At 43.2% G+C, this 25,911-nt stretch overlaps 1 protein-coding gene across 1 annotated transcript; it reads right to left on the bottom strand.

Annotated features, from left to right (window-relative positions):
* Positions 1 to 9,121: 9,121 nt before the first annotated feature.
* On the bottom strand, positions 9,122 to 25,707 carry LOC122541484 (zinc-binding protein A33-like). Its single transcript, XM_087979180.1, has 6 exons — positions 25,283 to 25,707; positions 20,057 to 20,152; positions 19,203 to 19,436; positions 18,041 to 18,063; positions 17,833 to 17,948; positions 9,122 to 10,944 (listed from the first exon to the last, which is right to left on the bottom strand). Exons 1-6 carry the CDS (start codon positions 25,691 to 25,693, stop codon positions 10,367 to 10,369), a joined length of 1,458 nt encoding a protein of 485 aa, XP_087835306.1. The 5' UTR covers positions 25,694 to 25,707; the 3' UTR covers positions 9,122 to 10,366.
* Between the last annotated feature and the right edge of the window lie 204 nt (positions 25,708 to 25,911).

Here is a 25,911-nt window from a genome sequence, read left to right as displayed (position 1 = left end):
ATGTGATGAGGATGTTAGGAGATTATAGGGTGACCTGGACAAGTTAAGTGAGTGGGCAGATGCATGGCAGATGCAGTTTAATGTGGATAAATGTATGGTTATCCACTTTGGTGGCAAGAACAGGAAGGCAGATTACTACCTCAATGGAATCAATTTAGGTAAAGGGGCAGTACAGAGAGATCTGGGTGTTCTTATACACCAGTTAATGAAGGCAGGCATGCAGGTACAGCAGGTAGTGAAGAAGGCTAATAGCATGCTGGCCTTCATAACAAGAGGAATTGAGTATAGATGCAAAGAGGTTCTTCTGCAGCTGTACAGGGCCCTGGTGAGGCCACACCTGGAGTACTGTGTGCAGTTCTGGTCTCCAAATTTGAGGAAAGACATTCTGGCTATTGAGGGAGTGCAGCGTAGGTTCACGAGGTCAATTCCTGGAATGGCAGGATTACCTTACACTGAAAGACTGAAGCGACTGGGCTTGTATACCTTCAGTTTAGAAGACTGAGAGGGGATCTGATTGAGACGTATAAGTTTATGAAAGGATTGGACACTCTGGCAGCAGGAAACATATTTTCGCTGATGGGTGAGTGCCGAACCAGAGGACACAGCTTAAAAATATGGGGTAGACCATTTAGGACAGAGATGAGGAGAAACTTCTTCACCCAGAGAGTGGTGGCTGTGTGGAATGCTCTGCCCAGAGGGCAGTGGAGGCCCAGTCTCTGGATTCATTTAAGAAAGAGTTGGATAGAGCTCTCAAAGATAGTGGAATCAAGGGTTATGGAGATAAGGCAGGAAGAGGATACTGATTAGGAATGATCAGCCATGATCATATTGAATGGCAGTGCAGGCTTGAAGGGCTGAATGGCCTACTCCTGCACCTATTGTCTATTGTCTAATATACTCCTACTTCTTTTATACTCTTCTCAGGATTCACTGTGGAGGTTTCTCAATTGATGTGAAGTTGGGGCAGAACAAAGATTGATTCTCCAAGTATCAGGGCAGCCTGAATGTCGAGGTGATGGTAACGAGGTAAAATGGAACAGGTCAATGGAATAATGGAGCGGGGCTTTATTTTGGGATCATGACAGGTCGGGTTTCGATCCTGGAAAGGGAGGGCCCAGACAGAAAGGCAGTGGGTCCTGTTACACAGACAAACTAACAGTAACATGCCGTGCAAATGATTGACACTGTTTCAAACTATTTTAATCAAACATATTAATCAATGGAAACCTGCATCCCCATTCGAAGTGATTAAATACTTAGAATGATTAAAGATTAAAAACAGTAACCTAGGCATATTCAGTGCGTTACATCAGTTGTATGACACTTTGATCTTCTCCTATAAATTCTGTGTCCTATGTGTTCTGCCCCACTAGCTCCCTGAAGAAGGGGTGTGGCTCTGAAAGCATGTATTTTCAAATAAACCTGTCGGACTATAACCTGGCGTCGTGTGATTTTCAACTTTCTCCACTCCAGTCCGACACCGTCACCTCCACATCAAACTATTAGGGTAAATTCTATCAGGGCCTCAGGACTGCATCAATGCTGCTGAGGTGGAGATGGTCGAGAGCATTAAGTTCTTGGGAGTGATGGTCCCCAACAATCTGTCCTGGTCCACACACATCAACACAGCAGTGAAGAAAGGACAGGGATATCTCTACTTCCTCGGATGCTAAAGAAATTTGGTGTGTCCACAAGGAGTGAATAAGTCTTCTCAGCTTTTACAGATGCACCATAGAAAGTATCTTACCTGGATACAAGTGTGTGATATGGCAACTGTTATTCCCAAAACCACAAGAGGCTGCAGAGAGTCATAAACACAGCCCAGTCCATCACATAAACCAGTTTTCCATCCATTGACTTTTTGTGACTTCACGTTGCCTGAAAAAGTAACCAACATCAAAGACCGCTTGATCCCCAGATACAGTCTCTTCCACCCTCTTCCAGCAGACAGAAGGTACAAACATTTGAATACATGGACAAGTAGATTCAAGAACAATTTCTTCCCTGCTGTTATCAGACTTCTGAATGGACCTCTCAAATGTTAATTCTGATCTCTCTGCACCTTCTCTGTGGTAATAACAGTGTATTCTGCACTCTGTTCTGCTAACCTGGTGCACTTTATATGGTGTGGTCTGCCTGTGCAGCGTGTAAAACAACACCTTTCACTGTATCTCAGTCCATGTAACAACAATAAATCAAACTCAAACTTCTCAGCCTGCAGCTCCAATTCTTTGCCGAGTACGTGTTCCCTGGTTACAATTGCAATTTTCCTGAATTACTGTCTTCAATCCATTTCCTGGTTTACAGCTTTATAGCCGCTGTATGTTGGCCCAGCCAGCACTGCCATATCCTCTGAATGAATAAAAACGTCTATTGCTGGGATGTTCAGAGGATAGGGTAGGGGGATGGGGATGGGTCTGGGTGGGATGCTCTTCGGAGGGTCAGTGTGGACTCGAAGGTCTGTTCCCACACTGTAGGGATTCTAGAATTCACAAATGAACAGACAAGAAAGGCCCTTTTATGTCTACTCTGTGGTTTCTGTTGGTGAGTAAAGTTTCTATTTTGTGCAATACCCGTTGACATGGTGCCTTATCAAAGGCCTTCGAGGAAGCTCAGTCTGCTGTATCCACTAGTCCCCCTTTATTTACAGCATGAGCCCTCTTCAAAAAAACTCCAACAAAATGGATAAGCAGGATTTCCCTTTAACATTCACCTTGTCAAGATCATTCAGAGTCTGATATGCTCCAACTAGTTCACCCCTCACTCTTCTCATCTCCAGTGGAAACGAGCTCAGTCTGTCTGACCTATTCTCAAAACTCACTCATTCCAGGTATCAATCGAGTAAACCTCCTCTGTACTGTCTCGAACACTTAAACTTTCTTTAAACAAGGAACCAAAGTTACACACAAGGCTGAATCTCATCATATTTTGGCAAAGTGTTATTCTCAGTGGTTTTCTTGGAGGGATTCTCTCTCACTGTGAGTTCCAGCAGGTTTTCTCACACTACCGTCCCAAATGTGCCTCATCAACCTAGGGGGGAGGTGATGGCCTAGTGATATTATTGCTGGAATGTTAATCTGGGGACCCAGGTTCGCATCCTGCCACAGCAGATGGTGGAATTTGAATTTATCAAAAATCTGGAATTATGGGCCTCATAATGCCCATGAATCGATTGTTGGGAATGCCCATCGGTTTTAGGGAAGGAATCTGTCATCCTCACCTGGTCTGGCCTTCATGAGACTGCAGCCCCACAGCAATGTGGTTGACTCTTTACTGTCCTGTAGGGATTAGGGGTGGGCAATAAATGCTGGCCCAGCCAGCAACAGCCTTATCCCATGAATGAATAAGAAATATGTCTCTGCCCTGCCCGTGTGGCACTGCTCTTGTCCAGTGTAAACTGGACTCTACAACTCACTGTAGCCAGATGAACTGGTCATTGCTGGTGTGTCCCAGAATGTACGCACGTTGTTGATGCAGTACCAACTTTGGACCCCCGAAGGATGCCACCTTGGGATCCACAAAGTCCCAGATGTGTCATTGCGTGGCCCTCCTTGTCAGAATGCATGATGGATGTGACAGTTGAGAGTTCCTCTTCACTGTCTATGTCATGGCACAGCAGCTATAACCCAGAGCTTCCCACAGCACAGAGGTGACATGGTTAAAGCTGTCTTGCACCAACTGCGTATCCCCCTCCCAATCACTGTTTCAGCATCAGGCCAACACCTCAATGGCCCGTACTCACAGCTCCTCTTACCATTCTCTGTAAGCTCCTGCTACTATGTCCCCAGGGCCCACTTGGTCCCAGCTTCACATCATTGTTCACTTTGGGGCGAAATGGGACAGTCACATAACTGTCCAACACAGCTGTTACCCTGATGGCCACTGGGAGAGGGTGGTGACCCACTCATTTCAGGTCCCAGGTCTCACTCCAGCCGCTGGGTATAGGTCAGTGGCAGTGTCCCGGGACATTCCCATCCAGCTCTGATACTGTGCCTCACTCATCCCGAGGAGATGGCATTGAGGATGAAGACTCGGACCCTCCTCAGTCTGTGATGTACCCCGAGGAGCCCCTCAGCAGTGACCTCTTCATCTGGTGGAGGCTGTTCAGCTTCTGCTGCAGGTTGCTGCTGGCCCAGGGTTTCCTGGTGCATCTGTCCCTCCTGTAACTCCCTGCCCCATTGTTACATGTTAGCAACTGCAGGAATGATACCGGCTGTAGCTGGCTCTATCGGTCACATTGGCAATGACCCTGCGTCAGGAACATAGGAACTGAAGAGGGAACAATCAACAGTCCCATCTCAGAGAAACAGTTGCTGAACATGTTCATCTATCGAGTGAGACAATGTTGTGTCTGACAAGGAGGGCCATGGAATGACACATCTTGCCACTTTGACATGGGACCTTATTTCGAGGAGTGCTCCTCTGGTCAGACTGAAGAGAGGCAGCAGCTGCATGAGCCTGGTACCCTGCTCCCCCAGACCCACATCACCCACACAAACCATCATTGTATCTCAGAGAGTCTTCCATTATCCTGAAGTGAAGTTCAAGTGGAGAGGGAATCAGCTCTGTGCCCCTTTACACCCTCCCCTACCCCATTGAGGCCATGTTAGCAGTGACTGATCATCAACCCCCTCCCACAGCATCCCAGGTCCTCCATGCTCAACCGTCTCCTCCCTAGACATATCGATAATCCTCTCCATCATTGTTCTTGTGCCTTGCACATCCCAGGCTGCGGCCTACAATCCCCAGCATTGAAGTCTCCAGCTCCCTTCACTGACAGTGCTCCATGATAACCCCCCCCTCCACCCCCCCCCACACCCCTCCCCAAAGCTCATTCCCCTGGTGTGCAGGACTGACCAGGGCCCACTCCTCAGGCTGCACTGAGATTGACCCCTGACCGTGAACGCTCCAAGCGGCTGACTAACCATGAGACACACTAACTGGGACACACTGACTGGCAGCAGCCTCACTGGACTCGACTGAGGACCACTCCCCTTCGGCTTGGGGATGTGGCCATTTGTCTGAGGCACATGCAGGCTGTCTGCTGTCCCAGCAGACGGGCCGTGTTCTCGGTGGGAGATTGATGCTGCACTGTGTCGCACAGCAAGATGTCCAGCCCCTTGACTGACTCCTGCTGACAACCTGGCTCTGTGTCTGCACCAGACTGTAAGGAAAGGCAGCAGGACTGTGTGAGAAACAAAAGCTCACTCACTTTAATAATTTCAGTCCGAGACAAAATTCCTGAACAGCAGCGTCTTTTTATTTATACACCTATAGGCGGGTGCTTTGTCTAATTGCCAGGTAAGGCAATGACAAAATGCACAGTATATCCCAAAAATCCCTTGCAATTTATACTGTTTTTTTCCCATATGTTTTCCTTATTCCATTGTCTGTTCCCTGCTTCGCTTACGTCACTCATTTCCTTAAGACTAATCCCACAACTTCTGTTTATCCTGTCTTGTCCGTGACAAACTCTTATCTCTGACTCCCATAAGGGTGTTTGACGTCAGTCTATTATAGATTATTGATTAGGCATATCTTTTCTTCTATCAGCATCTATTTCCATCCAGAGGCCACTTTGACCTCTTTAATTAGGGTTTGTTCCTGTGTCTCTGTGCAAGTGGGGAAAACAGATGTTTTCCTCTTTGCCCACACATCCACCATTGTTCTGTATTCACGTCTCATGCTAACATACCCTTTCTTTTTGCTGAATATATATTTTCTCATTCCTGTTCTGTATCAGAATTTATACATGCAGAAATAACATTAATTCATTTATATCCCACAACTGGGAGCTTTAAAGTGGGGCTGAGGGCCAGGGTGCTAAAAGGGCAGGGAGAGGCTGGGATGCTGTGAGCATCCAGGGAGGTGCAGAGTGAGTGTGCACTGAGAGAGCTGGGAAACAGCCCTGAAGGAGCCTGGTCCACTCCGCGAGCTGGGTGCCTGTCCCTGTGAGCAAAGTATCCTGGCAGCAGCATTCCAATGATAGTTACCGATGTGACCCAAAGGACAACATTAAAGTGCAGACATATACTGTAAGTGGATGGGAGCTGTGCCATGATGATGTTGGACAGGCTGGCACATGTTGAATGCCAATGTCTGTGGTAGTGGGATGTGTGGAGCTGCTGCCTGGGAGTGTGTCCTGAGATGTTGGTGCAGACAGGCAGGAGGCTGGAAGAACACAGCAAGCCAGGCAGCACCAGGAAGTGGAGATGTTAACAATTCGGTTGTAATCCTTCTTCAAGACTAGGGCTGGGTGTGGAGGGAGCTACAGATAAAGGGGGTGGTGAGGGCAGGGTGGTGAGGTGAGGACAGGTGAAGACAGGTAGAGGGTACGAACTGGTTGGTCAATGGGAGGAATGAATTCAATTGGTGGCAGGGATTGTGGAAGTGAGGGGGAGGGACTGGGAATGGAGTCGGGGGATGGGGAGAGAGTTTATTTGAAATTGGAGACTCAATGTTGAATCCTCTGGGCTCTAGTGCGCCCAGGTGATAGATAAGGTTTTGTTCCTCCAATAGGAGCTGTGGTTTGTTTTGGCAATGGAAGAGGCCAAGGATGGTTAAGTCAGAAAGGGAGTGGGAAGGGGAATTGAAATGGATGGTGACTGGGAGGTCTGGTTGCCCCTGCGGACCCAGCTGCGATGCTCGGTGAACCATTCCCGAAGTTTACGTTCAGTCTCCCTGATGTAGAGAAGACCACATTGGGAGCACCTGATACAGTTAACTAGGTTTGTAGAGAGGCAGGTGAACCTCTGTCTGACCTGGAAGGCTGTTTGGGGCCCTGGATGGAGGTGAGGTGGGTGGTGTACCGGTAGGTTTTGCATCTTTTCTTGTTGCAGGGGAAGGTACGTGGGGCTTCATTGGTGGGAGTGGAGTGAACCAAGGACTGTCAGATGGAACGGTCCTTGCAGAAGGCAGAAAGGGGTGGGGAGGGGAAGATGTTCTGGGTGGTGTGGTGCCCAGGATGGTGGTCCAGATGAGCGAGTGGTGAGCTGAATTTTCCAGATACACTCTCTGACTTGCCTGTTGAGAATTCTCAGTGTTGTATTTCGTAGAAGAATAAGAAACTGTGTAGTAATGAGGCAGGATTCACACTTAATGAGGGTGATCACAGGCAATAATTCCCATTAATAGGCATTTCGCCATTCCCAATCCAGAATCTCAATTCAAAGTCTGGAACTCAAAATGTGACTTCTTGTTCCTGACATGGAGAAGAGCTCACTGGATTTTCCCCAGATTTCCTGAGATTTCCCCAGATTTCCTCTCATTGTCCCTGTCATTTGGACCCCAATCATGATCCTCCCATAATGTCTACAAACAGACCACGACACTGTGCAGGTTAATACCCACCATCCCTGTTTCACAAACCTTTGATATTTCTCTCCATAGTAAAAGCAAACTGTTGCCTTATTGACACTGTAATAATTTCCTTCAGTTACCCTCACTCTGTGACTCTATGACACTCCTGCTGTAATCAGACTCCTGTGGGAATACAGTTTAAAGCTCTCCTCTCCAGGTTAGCTGCTCTGTCTGTGTCCTTCTTAAGAATAAGATGAAAACATGTTGATATTTTTACTGACCAGAAACAAAGTCAGACCAGTGAGGCAGACTGATTCCCTGGTTAAAAATTAATGAACCAATCTTGTTTATCTGTGATCTGTTTATCTTCCTACCTTGCCCTGCCTTTTTCTGGAATCTGTTTTATAATGTTGCTGCTGGGATCAGGAAATGAAACTGAAAGTATTTCACTGAACACTGATCACCATTTTACTTTGAGCACAAAGCACAGAGATTAATCCTTCACGATGGAAGCTGATCTTTCCTGTGCTGTCTGCCATGATCTGTATAAAGATCCTGTCTTACTCGACTGTGATCACAGCTTCTGTCGATCCTGTGTGACCCAGTACTGGGAGAAAGCTGACACTGCCTGCTGTCCTGTCTGTAGAAAGGAGACTTCCTCCAGGACCGTGAGACCCAACCGCATTCTCTCCAACATCGTGGAGACACTTGTAAAAAGTGGTGGAGGTGGTGAAATGCAGCAGGAATGCAGCCGACACAAATAAAGTTTACATTGATGTTACTGACACTGTGTAGGTGTGTCTGGTTTATGAGCCTTGACTCAGATTGTATTCAGGAACACAGTCAATCATTTCACTACCAGCTGCAATGAGCTCCTCTCACCTGGTTCTATTCTTACCCACCCAGTCCGAGCCAGAGACTCACCTGCAGTGGATTCTCTTTCTGCTCCCACACTGTTCCCTCCAGAATCTGCCAAACATCTGTCCTTGGCCCTTTCCTATTTCACAGCCACACGCTGCCTCAGTCACATCATGAGAAAACATATTCCACATGTCTGCTGATGACACCCAGCTCGATCTCACCCCCACCCAGATAATGACAGTGGGGGTACACCCTCTCACACTCTGTGTTGAGATGATACACAGACTCCTCCACTTGGGAGGGTAATGTACAATATTGATCCTGACCAACTTGTCCCTTTTCCAAATTCATTCTTGTGATAGGGGGCATCACTGATAAGGACAGTGTTTATTGTCTTTCTCTCCTGGTCCCTGATTGAATGGCTCTTTCAGTGAACTGAGACAGGCATGATGGGCTGATTGGCTTCCTCCTGTGCTGTCAATACCAGGATCAATCACAGTTTATTCAGAATGAGAGTCACATTTAACAAAACCATCACAAACCAAGTCCCAATGTTACCTGCAGAGAACAGAGGTGTTGTAGGGTCATAGAAATGTACAGCACGGAACAGACTCTTCGGTCCAACTAATCCATGCTGACCAGATATCCTAAAGAAATCTAGTTCAATTTGTCAGATTTTGGCCATATCCCTTTAAACCTTTCCTGTTCACGTACTCATCCAGATGCCTTTTAAATGTTGTAGTTGTACCAGCCTCCACCACTGCCTCCTGCAACACATTCCGTACACACACCATCCTCTGTGTGTAAAAGTTGCCTCTTCAGCCTTGTGTATATTTTTCCTCTTTCAACTTAAACATATGCCCTCTAATTAGTGGTAAATCTTGAAAAGCTCTTGATAAAAATATTCAAATACATCCTTCACAAATCTTTGATCTTATAATTTTAAATAAGATATCATTCATAGTATCAACAACAAAAGCTTTATTGCACATCATAGCTCTTGATCAAGTATACAGAGTGGTATTGAAAAACATATCAAAGAGAGATGAACTTATAACATCAGAAAGACGTCAATCAATCAATTCCTATGGAGCTGGCGAGGCAAGGTGCTAGGCGCAAGATTGTTATCTCCACCCTTATCCCTCACCAGCAAAAGGGCTAGAAACAGGAATGAGTCAAAAATAAACTCCAGATGCTGGAATCCAAAGATACAGGCAGGAGGCTGAAAGAACATAGCAAGCAAGGCAGCATCAGGAGGTGGAGACGTCGACGTTTTGAGTGAAAGTCTTCTTCAGGACCGGGGTGGGTGTGGGGGGAGCTGCAGATAAAGGGGGTGGTGGGAGCAGGGTGGTGAAGTGGGGATAGGTGAAGACAGGTAGAGGGTATGACCTGGTTGGTGAATGGGAAGTGTGAATCCAGTTGGTAGCAGGGAGCTGTGGAAGGGAGAGGGAAGGGCTGGGAAGGGAGTCAGGGGAAGGGAAGCGAGGTTATTTGAAATTGGAGAACTCAAATGTTGATTCCTCCAGGCTGTAGACTGCCCAGGCAGAAGATGAGGTTTTGTTCCTCCAAATTGTTGTTTGCTTCTTTGTGGTCATGTAGGAAAGGGAGTGGGAAGGGGAATTGAAATGGGCAGTGACTGGGAGGTCCGGTCGGCTGGCTGCGATGCTCGGTGAGCCATTTCCTAAGTTTAAGGTCGGTCCCCCCGATGTAGAGAAGACCACGTCGGAAGCAGCTGATGCAGTAATCTAAGTTGGAAGAGAGGCAGGTGAACCTCTGTGTCACCTGGAAGGACTGTTTGGGGCACTGGATGGAGGTGATGGGGTGTGATGTACCGGCAGGTTTTGCATCTATTCCGGTTGCAGGGGAAGAAACAGGAATGAGGACAGGAATCTCCAAACTGAATCTTACGAACCATTTTCAAAGGCCAAGAAACATCTGTGCCAAAGGGTCTGCTCACATTCTTTCTGGTCATGGAAGGAGATGTCTTCACCCAAAACTAAAATTGCCCAGACACAGACTTCCACCAAGTCTTAATGATGGTATTAAAGATAAACTTCACACAGACAGCTGCAGTTATCCTGGGTTTGGCAGAGAGGGGTGGGGGGTGAGGGGGTGTGGGGGGTGAGCAGGGGCAGAGATGCTGTTTGATTGTATGGCACAGGCAATTTTTATCTTATTTCTTCCCACAAAATGTAAGTAAAAAGCTTTATCTGGATGAAGGGATCAAATCTTTATCTTCCTGGATTGTTACTCTCCAGGGACAGATTTTCAGAGGCTCTGTGTTTTTACCCCCATCAGTTAGAAATGGACTGAAGTAAGGATAGAGTTTCTCAGTGAATGTCCCAGTGAAAGTGTAGATATGGGTCTTGTGCTCAGAGTTATAAAAAGACACCTTCCCTCCCTCATAATCCAAACAGACTCGGATCTTCCTCGGCTTCACAGTCAACTCTAAGTGTTTCCTTGATTTCTCACAAGCCATGTATTCATTTCCATCTCTCAGCACCACTGTCCAGTATCCGTCACCTGGAGTCAGGACGATGTCACCCTTCCTGTTTATGGACTCTGTGGCCACTCCCAAAGTCCACTCAGTTTTATTTCCTACTTCTATCGCCCAAGAATGTTTCCCTGATGTAAATCCCTCTGATCCCAGAACACTGACACAAGGATCAAATCTCTCTGGATTGTCAGGAAGCTGCTGCCATTTGTCAGTGTTTTGCACAGTGCTCAAGTCCTCAGACAGGAGAAGGTAAGGATTGGCTGTGTTGGGGTCCAAGGTGACTGGAGCTGGGAACAGATAGAGATGAATAAAATGTCAGTCACATTCATTGGTAACTAGTCACCATAACTCTGACATAACAATCGCTTAGTGATTGGGAAAAATCAGCAATAAACCAAATCTAGAAATTCATCAGCCAAGGAAGAAACTAGTGTGTGCCTAGGGGAAAAGAGAAACTGCTACTGGGGAAATGTTTTACTGGCCCCAGCCTGCAGCAGGGCTGAGGAAACACTATTCTGCAAAGAGAAAAACTGAAACAGAGTTGGAGTGGAGTGGTGGTGGGGTGATGAGGGGAGTGGTGGCTGCGGGCCACAATGAATCAGAGATCTGCAGGAGAAACTACAGACAAACTATAGGGAGGAGGTAAGGATAATGAAAGAGAGATACGGACAAAGTTAAGATAAGAGAGAGATAAAAGAAACTGCTCACAACCAGGTCACTGAAGAATTCTAATATTAAATGCAACCATATAAATTTATTGAAACTGAAATTTTATAACAACTACTTAAAATGAACATTCCTTTGTGTGTCCTGTAATAAGGTTAGTAAAATGTATAACAGAATTTAAAAGGCCTTTTTGTTATCACTAAGTGGGCGGCATGGTGGGCGGCACGGTGGTACAGTGGTTAGCACTGCTGCCTCGCAGCGCCAGGGAACCGGGTTCAATTCCCGCCTCAGGCGACTGACTGTGTGGAGTTTGCACGTTCTCCCTGTGTCTGCGTGGGTTTCCTCCGGGTGCTCCGGTTTCCTCCCACAGTCCAAAGATGTGCAGGTCAGGTGAATTGGCCATGCTAAATTGCCCGTAGTGTTAGGTAAGGGGTAAATGTAGGGGTATGGGTGGGTTACGCTTCGGCGGGTCGGTGTGGACTTGTTGGGCCGAAGGGCCTGTTTCCACACTGTAAGTAATCTAATCTAAAGTGTCCGGTTAACAGGCAGTTAACATAGTGCAGCCGGAAAATATCGAGGAGGGAATGTGATTGAATGCAGAGTCCACTGTAGCAAGCACGCAGAGACTCTGGGAGACAGCATAAGACCATAGAAGACAGGGGTTGACCACAAGCGAGTCCATCTCTGGCCGTGAAGTCATATGATTAGCTTAATTGGAAGGGTATATAATTAATTAATAATATAATTGGTTTGGAAACAGTATGATGAATATACCAATTTCCTTTGTGCAGGATTTTCAGAGGGTTTCTTCCCACTGAGGTAATTTCAATAAACTCTTTGATGCTGGAAATGAACTGGGTGTCGAATGAATGATTTGATCTTTCCACCTTAACATAATTCATGCACTAGGATCCAGATATCCCACAGTGCTACAGCTTTCCCTGAATAAATAATATTCAGCTCTCCTTTTCTTCCTTTAAAAATGCATAACTTTCTTAGATTATATTCCATCTGCCAAGTTTTTGACAACTCAATTAACCTATATCCCTCTATAAATTCCTTGCGCCATCCTCACCACTTGTGCTCCCACTTATTTTTGTGTTATCCACAAACTTGGCTATAGTACATTCACATTCTTCATACAAGTCATTAATATATATTATAAATAATTGTGGCCCCCACCCCAATCCCCATAGGTACGGTAGCCATCTTTAAAATGGCACCTGTATCCACATTCACATCCACAACCTCTGCTCCTATTTGTTAGCCAACCCTTTATCCATGTTAGTACACTCCCCCCAACACCATGGGCTTTTATCTCATGATACAAAGATAAGTGGAGGGCAGGTAATATTGAGGAGGCGGGGAGGCTGCAGAAAGATTTAGACAGGTCAGGACAGTGGGCAAAGAAGTGGCTGGTGGAATACAACATGGGCAAGTGTGAGGTAGAAAGAATGGAGACATGGACTGTTTTCTAAAGGGAGAAAATTCAGAAATCAGAAGTGCAAAAGGGACTTAGGAGTCCTATTCCAGGTTTCTCCGAAAGTAAACTTGCAGGTCGCGTCAGTAGTTAGGAAGGTAAATACAATGATGTCATTTATCTCTACAGGACAAGAATATAAAAGCAGGGACTTGCCTCTCAGGCTGTATAAGATTTGATTAGATTAGAATCCCTTCAGTGCAGAAACAGATCCTTTGGTCGAACAAATCCACACCAACCCTCCGAAGAGTAACCCATGGTCAGACCATATTTGGAGTATTGAGAGTAATTCTGGGCCCCATACCTCAGGAAGGATGTATTGGCCGTGGAGTGAGTCCAGGGGAGGTTTCACTAGAATAACCCAGGAATGAAATGCTTAACAAATGAGGAACATTTGAGGACTCTGGGACTATTCTTGATGGAGTTTAAAGGATGTACCTAGTGGATCTGATTGAAACATACATAATACTGAATGGTCTGAACAGAGTGGATGTTGGAAAGATGTTTCCACTGGCAGGAGAGATGAGGACCTGAGAGCACAGCCTTAGAGTGACGGGAAGGCCTTGTGAACAAAGATAAGGAGAAACGTCTTTAGCCAGAGAGCTGCGAATCTGTGGAATTCATTATCACAGAAGGCTGTAGAGGCCAGATCATTGAGTAGATTTAATAATAGAGAAATAAATTAGTTCTCGATTGCCATGGGGATCAAACATTATGGGGAAAAAGTGGGAAAATGGGTTGAAAAACCTATCAGCCATGATTGAATGGCAGAACAGAATTGATGGATCAAATGGCCTAATCTCTGCTCCTGTATCTTATGGTCTTAAGTACCTTTAAGTGCCTTATCAAATGTCTTTTGGAAATCTAAATATATTACATCTACAGGTTCCTCTTTAATCGACCCTTCTTGTCACGTCCTCTATAAATTTTAATAATAAATTTTACAGGAATGATTTCTCTTTTATGAAGCCAGGCCGACTCTGCTTGAATCTATTACATTTTCTAAATACTCTGCTCTCGTATCCCACATAATAGACTCTAACCTATTCACCAATGACAGGTTTTTACAATGACAAGCCAACTGACCTGTAGTTACCTATTTTTCTTTGTCTCCATCCCTCTTTGAAAAAATGTTACATTGGCAGGTTTCCAAACTTGCAACTTTTCCACAATCCCAGCGCATCCATTATCTTTGCTGCTACTTCTGTCAGTATCCCAGGATGCAACCCAGCGGTCTCTGTCTTTAAACTCATTAGTTTCCTTACTTTTCTGAAGCGATGCCGATTGTGTTTGCTTGCAGCCTCCTGATTATCTCCTTCATTATGTAATATATTCTTAGTTTCCTCTGACATGAAGACTAATGAAAATTATTTTTCAATTCTTCTGCTAATTTCTGGTTCACAGTTTCAGTCTCATTCCCATTGTCCCTTTGTTCACTGTTGCCTCAGTCTTTCTCTTTATAGATTTTAAAGAAACACTTGTCATGCGGCTCTGAATTACTTGTTAGTCCCTCACCCTTTTTAAGTTTCTCTGTCCTCACTCCTATGTAATTAGCCTTATTTGTGTTTAACAGTTACTGCTCGCTGTCACGCTAAATATCACGTTTTACTTTGATGCAAGGTGGCCACTTACATAAATGAACAGTTATGTAAACACCTTGTGTCATGTCACAGATGTTTCTGTGCAGATTACATTGTCATACCAAGATAGGTCTCGGCGTGTGCTACTGACATCCCTGCTTTCTATGTGTAGTGATACAAGCAGCAGCGCATGCACAGACAGCCCCACTAAGGCTGCATTTGTTCTGTTCAATTTGCCATCTTTCCACAGGGTGAGGATGAAGAGGGGGTTGGGGAGGACTTGTGGGAGGGTTGAGGTGTGAGGCAGAGAGATTCTGTGAATGAGAGGAGGCAGAGTCTGGGGTTGTTGGAGAGGTATCTCCCTGGAGGTATCTGCTTTGACACTAGACTTGCCCAACTGCTGTCATTGCCTTCTCCAGTCACCTTGTATTGCCGGGGTGCTCAGCTGCTGCTGCATGCCGAGAACCTGGATGAGAAAGTGGTGAAGGTGCAGGAGCTGGTGCAGTCCCAGTCCCTGGTCATGGCCTCCCTGGGCACCACTGTGGCTGGAGAGGGCCAGTCTGTGAAGTGGGGGCAGGGCAAGCACAGTGAAGGAGTGGCACCAAAGGAGACAACACCGTGGAGACGAATCTTGACCTGCTGCAGCTACCCCGATTCCTGAGTCACACCTCTGGCTGAAACCTCTGCCATCTCAGTGTCTGGCTCTGCTGTAACAGTTACTTATTACTTAGAGGGCTTCTTTGTGCATGGCTACTCTTTGTCGTTTTACAATATTCACAGTAATTCATTTTATGTCCAACGTCATTGAAATCAAAGGGCATATTGAGCATTTAAAGGTTCGATTCCCACACTTAATCAACTGCAAGCTCACAGAAAACTAGTTTCCTGTAAAAGCACAAGCTTTGTTCAGTTTTCAAACAGCTCCTCCTGACCCTTACACTCCTAACCCATTCACACCCACCCAAAACTGGCTCCCTATTCAAGTGGGAAATAGCACTGGCTCCAACTCAATGTTGAAATCTCCAACACCAACAGGATGCATATCAGGTTCAGGGAAATACCAATGAGGCAGGTGGAGGTTCAGCAGACTGCTATGAAAATATCCACTCAGGGGCACAGAATAGATATAAAGGTCAATCAGAAAAAGAAGGAATTCTGGGACACTCCAGTTGGCAGAGAAGACAAGGACAGGAAAAGGCACATGTGAGGTCTAGAAAGCTAAACTATGTATTTTAATGCCAGGATCTTGACTGGTAAGGCAGATGAACTTACAGCATTGACTATTACATGGGAATATAATATTGTTGCAAACACAGAGACATGGATGAATGAAGGACAGGATTGGCAGCTCAACATTTCAGGGTTTAAAAATTTCAGGTGGGATGGAGGGAAGTGGGATGCAAGAGAGATAGGTGTATTGCATTATTGATAAAGGAAACTATCGCTGCAGTAACGAGGGAGGATGTCATAGAAGGGTCTTGAAATGAGGCCATGTGGGTGGAGCTTAGAAATAAAAAAGGGGCAATTACTTTGCTGGGATTATACCACAGGCCTTCCAGCAGTCAGAGGGAGATAGAGGAGCAGATATGTAGGCACACCACAGGAAGATGTGAAAGGAATACGGTTTTAGTTGTACGATATTTCAACTTGGGTCATGTTAACTGAGAATCACCTTACCGTGAAAGAAATAGACAGAGTAGTATTGGTAAAGTGCATCCAGGAGAGCTCCTTGTACAGAATACAGAGTACGGAGATAGTCCAACTGGAGATGGAACAGTGCTTGAGCTCATCCTTGTGAATGAAGCTGGTGAAAGGACAGTACAGAAAAGATTTACCAGGATATTGCTGGGACTGGAGGGTTTGAGTCATATGGATAGGCTGGGACTTTTTTCACTACAGCGTAGGAGGTTGAGGGGTGACTTTAGAGGTTTATAAAATCATGAAGGCCATAGTTAAGGTGAATAACAAAGGTCTTTTCCTAAGGTGGGGGAGTTCAAAACTAGGGGACATATTTTAAAAGTGAGAGGAGAAAGATTACAAAGGGACCTGAGGGGCAGCTTTTTCACACAGAATGTGGTTCACAGGTGGAATGAACTGTCAGAGGAAGTGGTAGATGCAAGTACAGTGACAACATTTAAAAGACATTTGGATAGGTACATATGGGCCAAATGCAGGCAATGGGATGGTGTTAATTTGGGATGACATGGACTAGGGCATCAACTGAAGGCTTTGTTTCCATGCTATATGACTCTAAATGGTTGAAGTGTCAGTGGGTGAGCACTTGGAGGATAGTAATCATTATTCTCTAAGTTTCAAAGTCATTTTGGAAAAGATTAAGGATGGTGTAGAAGTTGGCAAACATAGATTGAGAGCAGCTGCTTGCAGGTGAGTTTACTTTTAGAAAGTAGGAATCTTAAGTAGTACACTGAGTATTCAGGACCAGTGTGTTTCGGTAAGAGTGAAGGGCAAGGGTACAATTCCATAGAACATTGGATTGCAAAGAAGAAAGCATATGTTAGGGACAGAGCATTAAAAACAGGGGAGGATCTTCATAAGTATAGAGAATGTGTGGGGGAGGGTGTTTGCTGAAAAGAAAGAAAGAAATATGGAGGACAAAGAGTGGCCATGAAATACCCTTTGGAAGAAACGATGAAGGAAAATGCTAAGGAGCGAGAGAATTATCAGGGATAGAGTGGTACCTATTAGAGACCAAAGGGGCAATCTCTGCCTGGAGCCAGAGGACATGGCAGACATATCTAATATCAGAGGGCATTAAGGTGAGGACTAAACGATTCGAAGGAGGTCTAAGAAACCAAAATTCACCCAGACAGTAATATAAATATGGAGCGCTCTGTCTGAGAAAGTGGTGAAGACAGTTACTCTCATAACATTTAAGCAGCAAGGTTTGTCGCTTCACTTGGAGGTCGCCACTGATGATGTTACCTACCCAGGTAATGAAACGTCTGGATATCAAACCGACAGCTCAGCGAGCAAACCTACACCTTTAATTTAAACAGCAGCTAGGTGAGCACTTTAAATGCCAGGATGTAGTTGGCTTTGGATCATTGGAAGGTAAATGGGATCCATGACAATTGGTTAAAAAAAAAAATGAAAGAACTGTGGATGTTCGAAATGAGAAGATAAAATAACTGCTGGAGAAGCTCAGCAGGTTTGAAGGCATTGGTGTCAAGAAAATGGGAGTTCACATTTGTCATATAATTTGGTGTTTGTTGATTGACATAGATACGGGGAGCCAAAAGGCCTGTTTCTGTGCTGTGTGACTTTATGATATCATATAGCAAAAAATGGGAGTGGATCTGGCAATTTTGAATTTCAATATGCATATGACAGAGAAAACATAGTACATTGTGAATGCAGTCATATATTTATGAAGAGAATGATAATCATGAGAGCGATTGAAGAGCTGGTGTCAGGAAGCTCACACCCACCTGTATTAATCACTGTCAGCATCTTTTTCCACACTCTGTACTGCAGGGAGCCAATGTACTTGCCCACATTTATTAAAGGGTAAACCTTCTGTGGCTCTGGGAGAGTTTGCTTCACTCTGAAACAGGAGATAAAAGTCTGTGTGGGTCAATCCATTGTAGGTGAGGGGTATGTTAGAAATAATAATCAAACTAAGGATGTAAATTTTACCTTTTTTGTGTATCCGGAAATTTCTGTGGAACATGAAAAATGTTTACTGTTAGTGTTTAGAGATTATTTTATCACAAAAAGTAAAGCCCCAGACTGGATTCCCCAAAACATGAACATGTTAAATTCAGGAAATTGGACGGTCTCTTCCTGTCCTCACTGAACTGAGTTACTCCACAAAATTAGAAAGGCAAATCAGGGCAGGACTTATACACTTAATGCTTCCATATAATCTGTATATGTCACGGAGACAAAATGTTTCTGGGAATCTACACCAGGATTGTCCAATGTCTTGGTCAACATTTAAACTTAAATGGGATGGAAATGTGTTGCTGGAGAAGCGCAGCAGGTCAGGCAGCATCTAGGGAACAGGAGAATCGACGTTTCGGGCATTAGCCCTTCTTCAGGAAAGTTCTTCAGGAAATGTTTAAACTTAAACATTAACATGAAGATTTTGTCAACACGGACTAATTATTGTTTCAATACACAGAATTTTCTCAGAGTTGGGATCGGGGGAGGGGGTTGTCTCACTGAACTTTCTGGCAATTTTGTACAATCAAAATTAAATGTTTGGTTTAAATGTCTGCCTTGTGGAGACTCTGTACTCCGGCCTTCCATTTAACTATTTAACCACTGGGAGAAAGCTCTACCTGTGTCTATCTCTGACCCTGTGGAGAACTCTCTCTCCTGAACAGAATCAGTACAGTTCAAGTGAGGAACATTGTACACATGATCCAGCCAGGCTGGATCCTGCACTGTCGTTTGGATTGTCTGAATATTTAACTATTTGACTACTGGGTGAAAACTCTGTCTGTCTGAGTATCAGACATTGTGGAGAGCTCCCTCGGTCAGAATCATTCCAGTTTCCAGCTAGGAATATCGACAATGGTCTGACCATCCTGAGGAGATCTCACTCTACATGAAGCCAATTTTACTCATTATTTCAGTTCATCAAAATGTTTCCTTGTAATATTTGCCTCCAGGAAACACACTCCAGATTGAGTCATTAAATTGTTAGTGCTCATGGGTGTGAGACAGAAAACAAATCTCACAGATCACTGGTGTGATTTTGGTCAGTGGGGTTTATCACAGATTGTATTGGTGTACTCTGGACAATCTGAAAATCAAACTCAAAGGAGAAACAAAAGGAGAGAAAAATAGTTACTGTTAAAAATGTGATGCTGTCCTGTTCCCTCAGCCCTTGTTCAATATCCTGAACAGTGAGTGAAAGGGATGTGATTTCCTCTGTTATCTTTTTAGTCATCTCCTCCATCTCCTGACTCTTGTTCTCTTTCTCCATTTTCAAATCTTCCAACAAGATCTTCTCTTCCTCACGGAGAAACTGATGAAGTTTTCCAAATTCAGCTTTAATCTGTTTCTCTGTTTTTACACCTTGGTCCTTTGGAAAATGATAAATTGAAAAAGCAAATGAGGATTTTTAAAATGTTGCACAGCCTGAGAAACTTGATAAAAAGACTGGCAATTTCTTGGAATAAAATTTGCTGCTGTTCACTTCAAAACGTTATAGTGAAACACATTCTCAATTTGGTTAATTCCCAGCAAGATATCTTGAGATGTTTACTCGAGCTTTCTTTGAGTGCAATGACAATTATTCTCTAACACCATACAATGTAATTAATTCATTTTCTATTGTGTCTTTATTTGTTCAGAACAGGGAGCTCTCACTGAAAATCAAATTGTTAATTTCTCTATTTGATTTACAAATCACTATTTTGTTTTTAAATCTCTTAAGTTAAAATTCTCACTCAAGTGGAAACATCTTGTGTCTGTCTAGACTCCCAAATGTTTTCATTATTTTAAAGACCAGTGTTAGGTCACCTTCAACCTTGCTCAATCTTTCCCAATCAGCATAACCTGACATTCTGGTCTCATCTTTGTAATTGTTTATGGTCAGCTTTTCCACAGGTCATTTTCCCTCCTTTTAACAGAGATCAGAATCTGCACAGGACAATTCTAAAACTGTTTACAGAATTTAAAACAAAATAACTTCAGACGTACCAGAATGTGCATTAATGTTTTTTCATAATCTCTCATAACTGTGTTACATTCCTCTTTCTTGTCCTCGATTGGTTTTAGGAAGGTTCGTAGTTCCTCCTGAATGAAAATGTTAATTAATTTGTGTAATTTCCAAAAGTAAATGTCAAAACAATTAAACATCATTCAGTGAAAAGTTTACAATGTCGCTTCTTATGGCACCATCAAAAAGTGACAGAAGAGAGAATTGTAGTTCACTCCCTGGATTTTTAAGCTAAAACCAATCTTGAATTGTTCTGAACTGAAAGCAAGTTATTAACCTTGAATGTTTATTCTACTTGTTAAATATATTATTCCATTAGCATTGCACAAGGAATGCGATTATCTGCTGTCAACGATACATATGTTCTGGAAGGTTAGTCAAAATGAGCATTGCTTTCAAAAAAAACTTCACAGATGTATCCAAAGTCTGTATGGAAACCATTTTGAAATTCATTTTTCAAGGATGATAGTAACATGTACATAAATTACACACCTTTCATCACAGGAGGTTTTGGCTTTCATTATGTCATTTGGAATGAACTCGACAATAATATTTCTACATGGTAGGTGATTCTAATTTCTGTTCTGTATTTGCTTTTATGAATAAAGATCCATGATGTAGATGTGATGACCAATATGCCACAGCAATGAGTTTTCTCTATGTTCCCACATTCTTTATAATAAATTGTTCATTTCGCAAAAAGTTACTGGGCCACATGAGAAATATCTGTCATACTCTTACTTGGCTGAAAGAAATACTCAAGTTTACCTTGTTGATTTGAAATAGCAACAAACTTTCACATTTACATAGCCATTTTCTGTGATTATAGGTGAAGTTATTTCCCTCAGGTATATGTTAACTCCGTGGACACAGAAAATGTTGTAACTGCCCAACTACCATTAGTCCAGATAACAAGTTATATGCCAATAGGATTTTCTTCAAAAGAACCAAAATATAATCTCCATCTTCTTCAGTTACCAGCACTTCAATTTTAATTGATGGAAAACTAAATCCTTCTCTAATGAAAAGTTCTGAGTAGCTTCTGTGTCTCTGAATTGTTATGGGCTTGGCTGCATCATTTAAAGAAAATTGGGTGTTTTCTCTTTGGACAAAAAGCCATTATATTTCTCATCTCCCCCGTATACTTCCTCTGTACTCACAGCAGTCTTTCCTCTGGTCTCGGAGTTGTAGTCAAAGCAACATTTCTATCCAGGGCCTTTTTGTTTTGTGTTTCTTTCCAAACCCATTTTCAAAAACGCTAAGAAGTCACATAGATTTCCTCTGCAACAAGTTTTGAGAAATTAAAAGCATCAAGGGGTAAGGAGAGAAAGTGAGAATATAGCATTAAGATAGAGGATCAGCCATGATCATATTGAATGATGGAGCAGGCTCAAAGGGCCAAATGGTCTACTCCTGCTCCTAGTTTCTATGTTTTCTCTATGTTCCCACATTCTGATTAAATATATCCCACCTTGTTACAGTGGAAACACTTTGGCTTCCAACTTTTACCTCAATCCTCAGGACTTTGCATCCCCAGTTGAGAAGAAAATCTTCAGCATTCCCAACGATCCATTCTTTCCTTTGGCTATTTGCCTTTCTTTTCTGCTCCCACTTTCTATGACTTTTGAATTTATGACAGTAACAGAAAGTAATGTTTAGTTTAATGGATCAGTCATTATTGCTGTTGTCCAGCAGTTGAGACTTTTAGACCTCACAAAGGGTTCTTGTGACGAAAGGCAATGAGTTTTGAAAGTTTTGTTTTAAAGAGTTGCAAACTCAGATTGACTTTGTAATTCTTGTATCCACCTGTCAAAACTACTTTGCTCAACACTTTCAAATTCAAAGTCGATTCGCCTCAGCAGTTTCTTTAAATTCTGGAGTCTTTGCCTAAATGTGTCAGGTAGCAACTCATATTCAGCCAAAACAGTTTTCTTTTAACAGCGTCATAAATACGTAGAAATTGCTTCTCACAATCAAACACGCATTTCCCATGCTTCACCTGCTAACTCACTCTGCATGGACAATGTCCAGCATTCCTTTTGCCAATTCATTTGTGTTGCTTTTTTCTCAAAGGATGTAAATAATGCCTTCACTCAAATTTTCCTCAAATTTTGATACAACATTATCTTTTCCTGTTGCTTTCTGGCATTTTCTTCTCCTTGGAATTCCATGGTTCGCTTTTTTGTTATTTCCTTATGGGAAAGCTTGTTTAACTGTAACTCAATATTACCTGATTCCCGTGTCTCACTTCTCAGAGTACCTGATGTCTCTTCCATTCCTACTTCAGCCAAGTATTGTGCTAGTCTATCAATTATGCTTGCTTTCGTGGCTTTAGCAGGCAATTTCATCCTCAACATATTTGCTGGTTCAATCAGTCTGGCTTTCGTAATTCACTTAAGACTGTCAAGGATAGTTCTGCCACCTGCAACCTGCAGGAAATACTTTGCAATTCTTGATTGTTTTTCTTTAGAGCTGTGAGGGGGACATGACTGAGATGTATAAGATTATGAGGGGGTGTGGACAGGGTGAATAGAGAGTAGTTGTTCCCCTTGGTTGAGGGGTCAGTCATAAGAGGGCATAGTTTTATAGTAAGAGATAGGGGATTCAGAGGTGATTTGGGAAAAATTGTTTTCAGTCAGCAGGTGATGGGAATCTGGAATGCACTGTCTGGAAAGATAGTGGGCACTGGAAACTTTACAACCTAGAAAATATTTTTGGATCATTACTTGAAATATCATAACATTCAAGGATATGTGCGAACTACAGGAAATTGGGTTAGTGCTCTTTTAGTGGTAGTTATGTCGATGCAGACTCAATAAACTGAAAGGCTTTTTGTGCACTTTATAAATCTATGAATTTCCAATTCTATTCCTTACTTGCAGTATGGAACCTGTCTTTATTTCTTTACAAATACTGTATTACTTATCGATAAAACATCCAAATCCTCATCTCTTTTTCAAACTAATTCCAGATGTCCCCTCAAACTGTGTCATGATCCATCAGGGTAAGAACCTTGAAAATTTTAGAATCATCATAAAAAGTAAAAAAAAAGTTTGTAAAGTCTCCAGTTTACCTGCCTGCTTAGACTCGGGTTAACAGAAAACACAGACCAAGTTTCTGTACTTAACAACAACTGCCATTTACTACTAATAAGTAAATGCTAACCACAGGGAAATGTACTAGAAACGTTCTTGTGGTGCAGTGGTAGTGCCCTTACCTCTGAGTAGGGAGGCCTTGGTTCAGGTCCCACCTGCTCCTGAGGTGTGTCGTAACATCTCTGAACAGGTTGATTAGAAAATATCTATAATTGTATCAGTAAAAGCTTTTTAAAATGCCCACATGTAAACAGAATGTCATAAATAAAACTAATCAGTGTTTTGGATGGAAGAGAAAGCATGAGGAAAATAGTTCAACAGAGTCATAAGGTCATAGAGATGTACAGTATGGAAGCAACTCATCCATGCCGACCACATATCCTAAATTAATGTAGTCCCATTTGCCAGCAGTTGGTCCATATCTAAACCCTACCTATTCAAATACCCATCCAGATGCCTCTTAAATGCTGTAATTGTACCAGCCTCCTCTGGTAACTCATTCCATACATGCACTCTGATCTTCATGAAAGATTTGCCTCTTAGGCCCAGTTTAAATCTCCCAAATTCATTGGGGTGTTCATTTTGTTTCGCAAATCCTTAATCCCTTGAACCTTTTCTCCAAGTGTTTTCACTTCTTAAAAGGGAGGTACATAGCAATTTACTCACAAAAAAAGTCTTGAAGACTTCACCTGTTGAAGCAGCAATGCTCCAAAAGCTTGAGATTTCAAAGAAACCTGTTGGAGTGTAACCTGGTGTCATGTGGCTTCTCACTGAATCTTATTATCAGCAATCTCTTCGTTTGTCAATCCCTTTCATTCTCTCTCTCTTAGACACACACACACCCTGTCTCTGCCTCATTTTCTCCCTCTGGGCACTCTCTTCTCTCCATTACCCAAACCCACCCTCACCCTCAGCACTCTTTCTCAGCTATTTTCAGTTGTGAAAACAGGCCACTGAACAAGCTTTACTCTCCACAGATACTGCTAAACTTACCAAGTACCTACACCAATTTAAATCCATATTTTATATTTCCAGCATCACAGTTTTTGTCTTTACTAACTATGCTGGTCAACTGATTTATTCTGTAACCAAACTTTACAGTTCACTTTACCCAGTCTTTCTTCATATCCTTGTAAGTACACTTATTTAAGTTCAGAGCATTCGTCTTAACTGACCATTAGCTCCCTCAAACTCAATTTGAAAATCAATCATATTATGATTACTGCTACCAAGTGAAGCCCTTACAATGAGATCACTCATTAACCTTGACTCATTGCACATTAGCTGATTGAGAGTAAACTGCTGTGTGGATGTCTTCAGGATGTGTTATTCTAACAGCCTATCACAAAAAAACACTCAATAACTCCGTTTCCAGGCTACCTTTGCTACTCAAACTGATTCAATCTGTAGACTGATTAAAATCACTCATGATTATTCTCCCCCCCCCCCCACCCCCTCTAGCCTATCCTCCAGTGTGGAGAAAGTGAGGACTGCAGATGCTGGAGATCAGAGCTGAAAATGTGTTGCTGGAAAAGTGCAGCAGGTCAGGCAGCATCCAAGGAGCAGGAGAATCGACGTTTTGGGCATGAGCCCTTCTTCAGGAAGGATCAATGTTAGGCAGCCTTTAAACTACTGCCAAAAGGAACTTTTCACAATTTACTTCTTTTTATCTTCACCCAAATGTATCCTATATCTTGATACTGGAACAAAAGTAATCTCTCCCTGATGTAATAATGTCATCCTTAATTAACAGAACTGATACTCTGCCTTTCATTAAGTTACTGCTCTTCTGAAATGTCACACACCAGATCAAAGCCTTTGTCAGCTTGCAGCCATGTCTCTGTAATAGCTCTCAGATCATGCATGTTTATTTCGATTGGAACTGTTAATTAATCTCTGGTTACATACTGAGATACAGAATCTTGTACTCTGTACTTTCTGTCATTTTTGCAATCCCAGCCTTATCACCTGGTGCAACCTTTAAATTTGGAGGCCCTGGCCCTGGCTGTCACGCTGATTATCATTTCACGTTTTGCTACCTTGTTCTCTTACATTGTCTTCCTTCTTTAACAGATTTCATCCTCCCACACTATTTAGTTTGATAACTTTTACCTTGTACATTCCAACAGCTTCTTTAATTGGCAGGAAGCTGTGAGACTTGTGTTCCCGGGAATCTCTACAAATCACGCAGATCAATTTCTTGTCGGTTTCACAAAACAGTTTCAGTTCTTCCTGATGCTCCTCACAGTGACGTTCACGTTCCTTCTCTTGTGGATTCAGATCTAATTTTCGAGCTTTCTCGGCCAGATTCGCTAAAACACGATTCACCCTAAAGTTTACTTCCAGAAACCCCTGTCTACATTCCGGGCAGGACTTCATCTCCCGTTTTTCCCAACTCTGGGTGATACAGGAGCGACAGAAATTATGTCCACATTCCAGTGTAACCGGAACCGTGAAGAAATCCAGACAAATAGAGCAGTTTAAATCCTCCATCCAGCTCTCTCCTTGCTGTCTGGAATCCATGTTCACACTCAGCACTTCCTGATTCAAACCGCTCCCAGTTCCAATGTTCCTGTACTGCTGCAGCTCAGTGACTCCCTCAGGAGGCAGAGACAACCCCCAGAGTAGAATGAGGAATAAACAGCATTTGAGCAGGGACAGGGAATCACTGAATCCGGGCGATGAGGGGGAAGGTCGGTTGGGAATGGGGATGGTGTTGGACTGGGATGGACAAAGTTAAA

The sequence above is a fragment of the Chiloscyllium plagiosum genome, unplaced genomic scaffold, assembly GCF_037043375.1.
Source record: "Chiloscyllium plagiosum isolate Xiang-an unplaced genomic scaffold, Cpla_swu_hap1 HiC_scaffold_35, whole genome shotgun sequence".
NCBI classification, from domain to species: domain Eukaryota; kingdom Metazoa; phylum Chordata; class Chondrichthyes; order Orectolobiformes; family Hemiscylliidae; genus Chiloscyllium; species Chiloscyllium plagiosum.
This window is presented reverse-complemented; position numbering and strand designations above follow the sequence as displayed.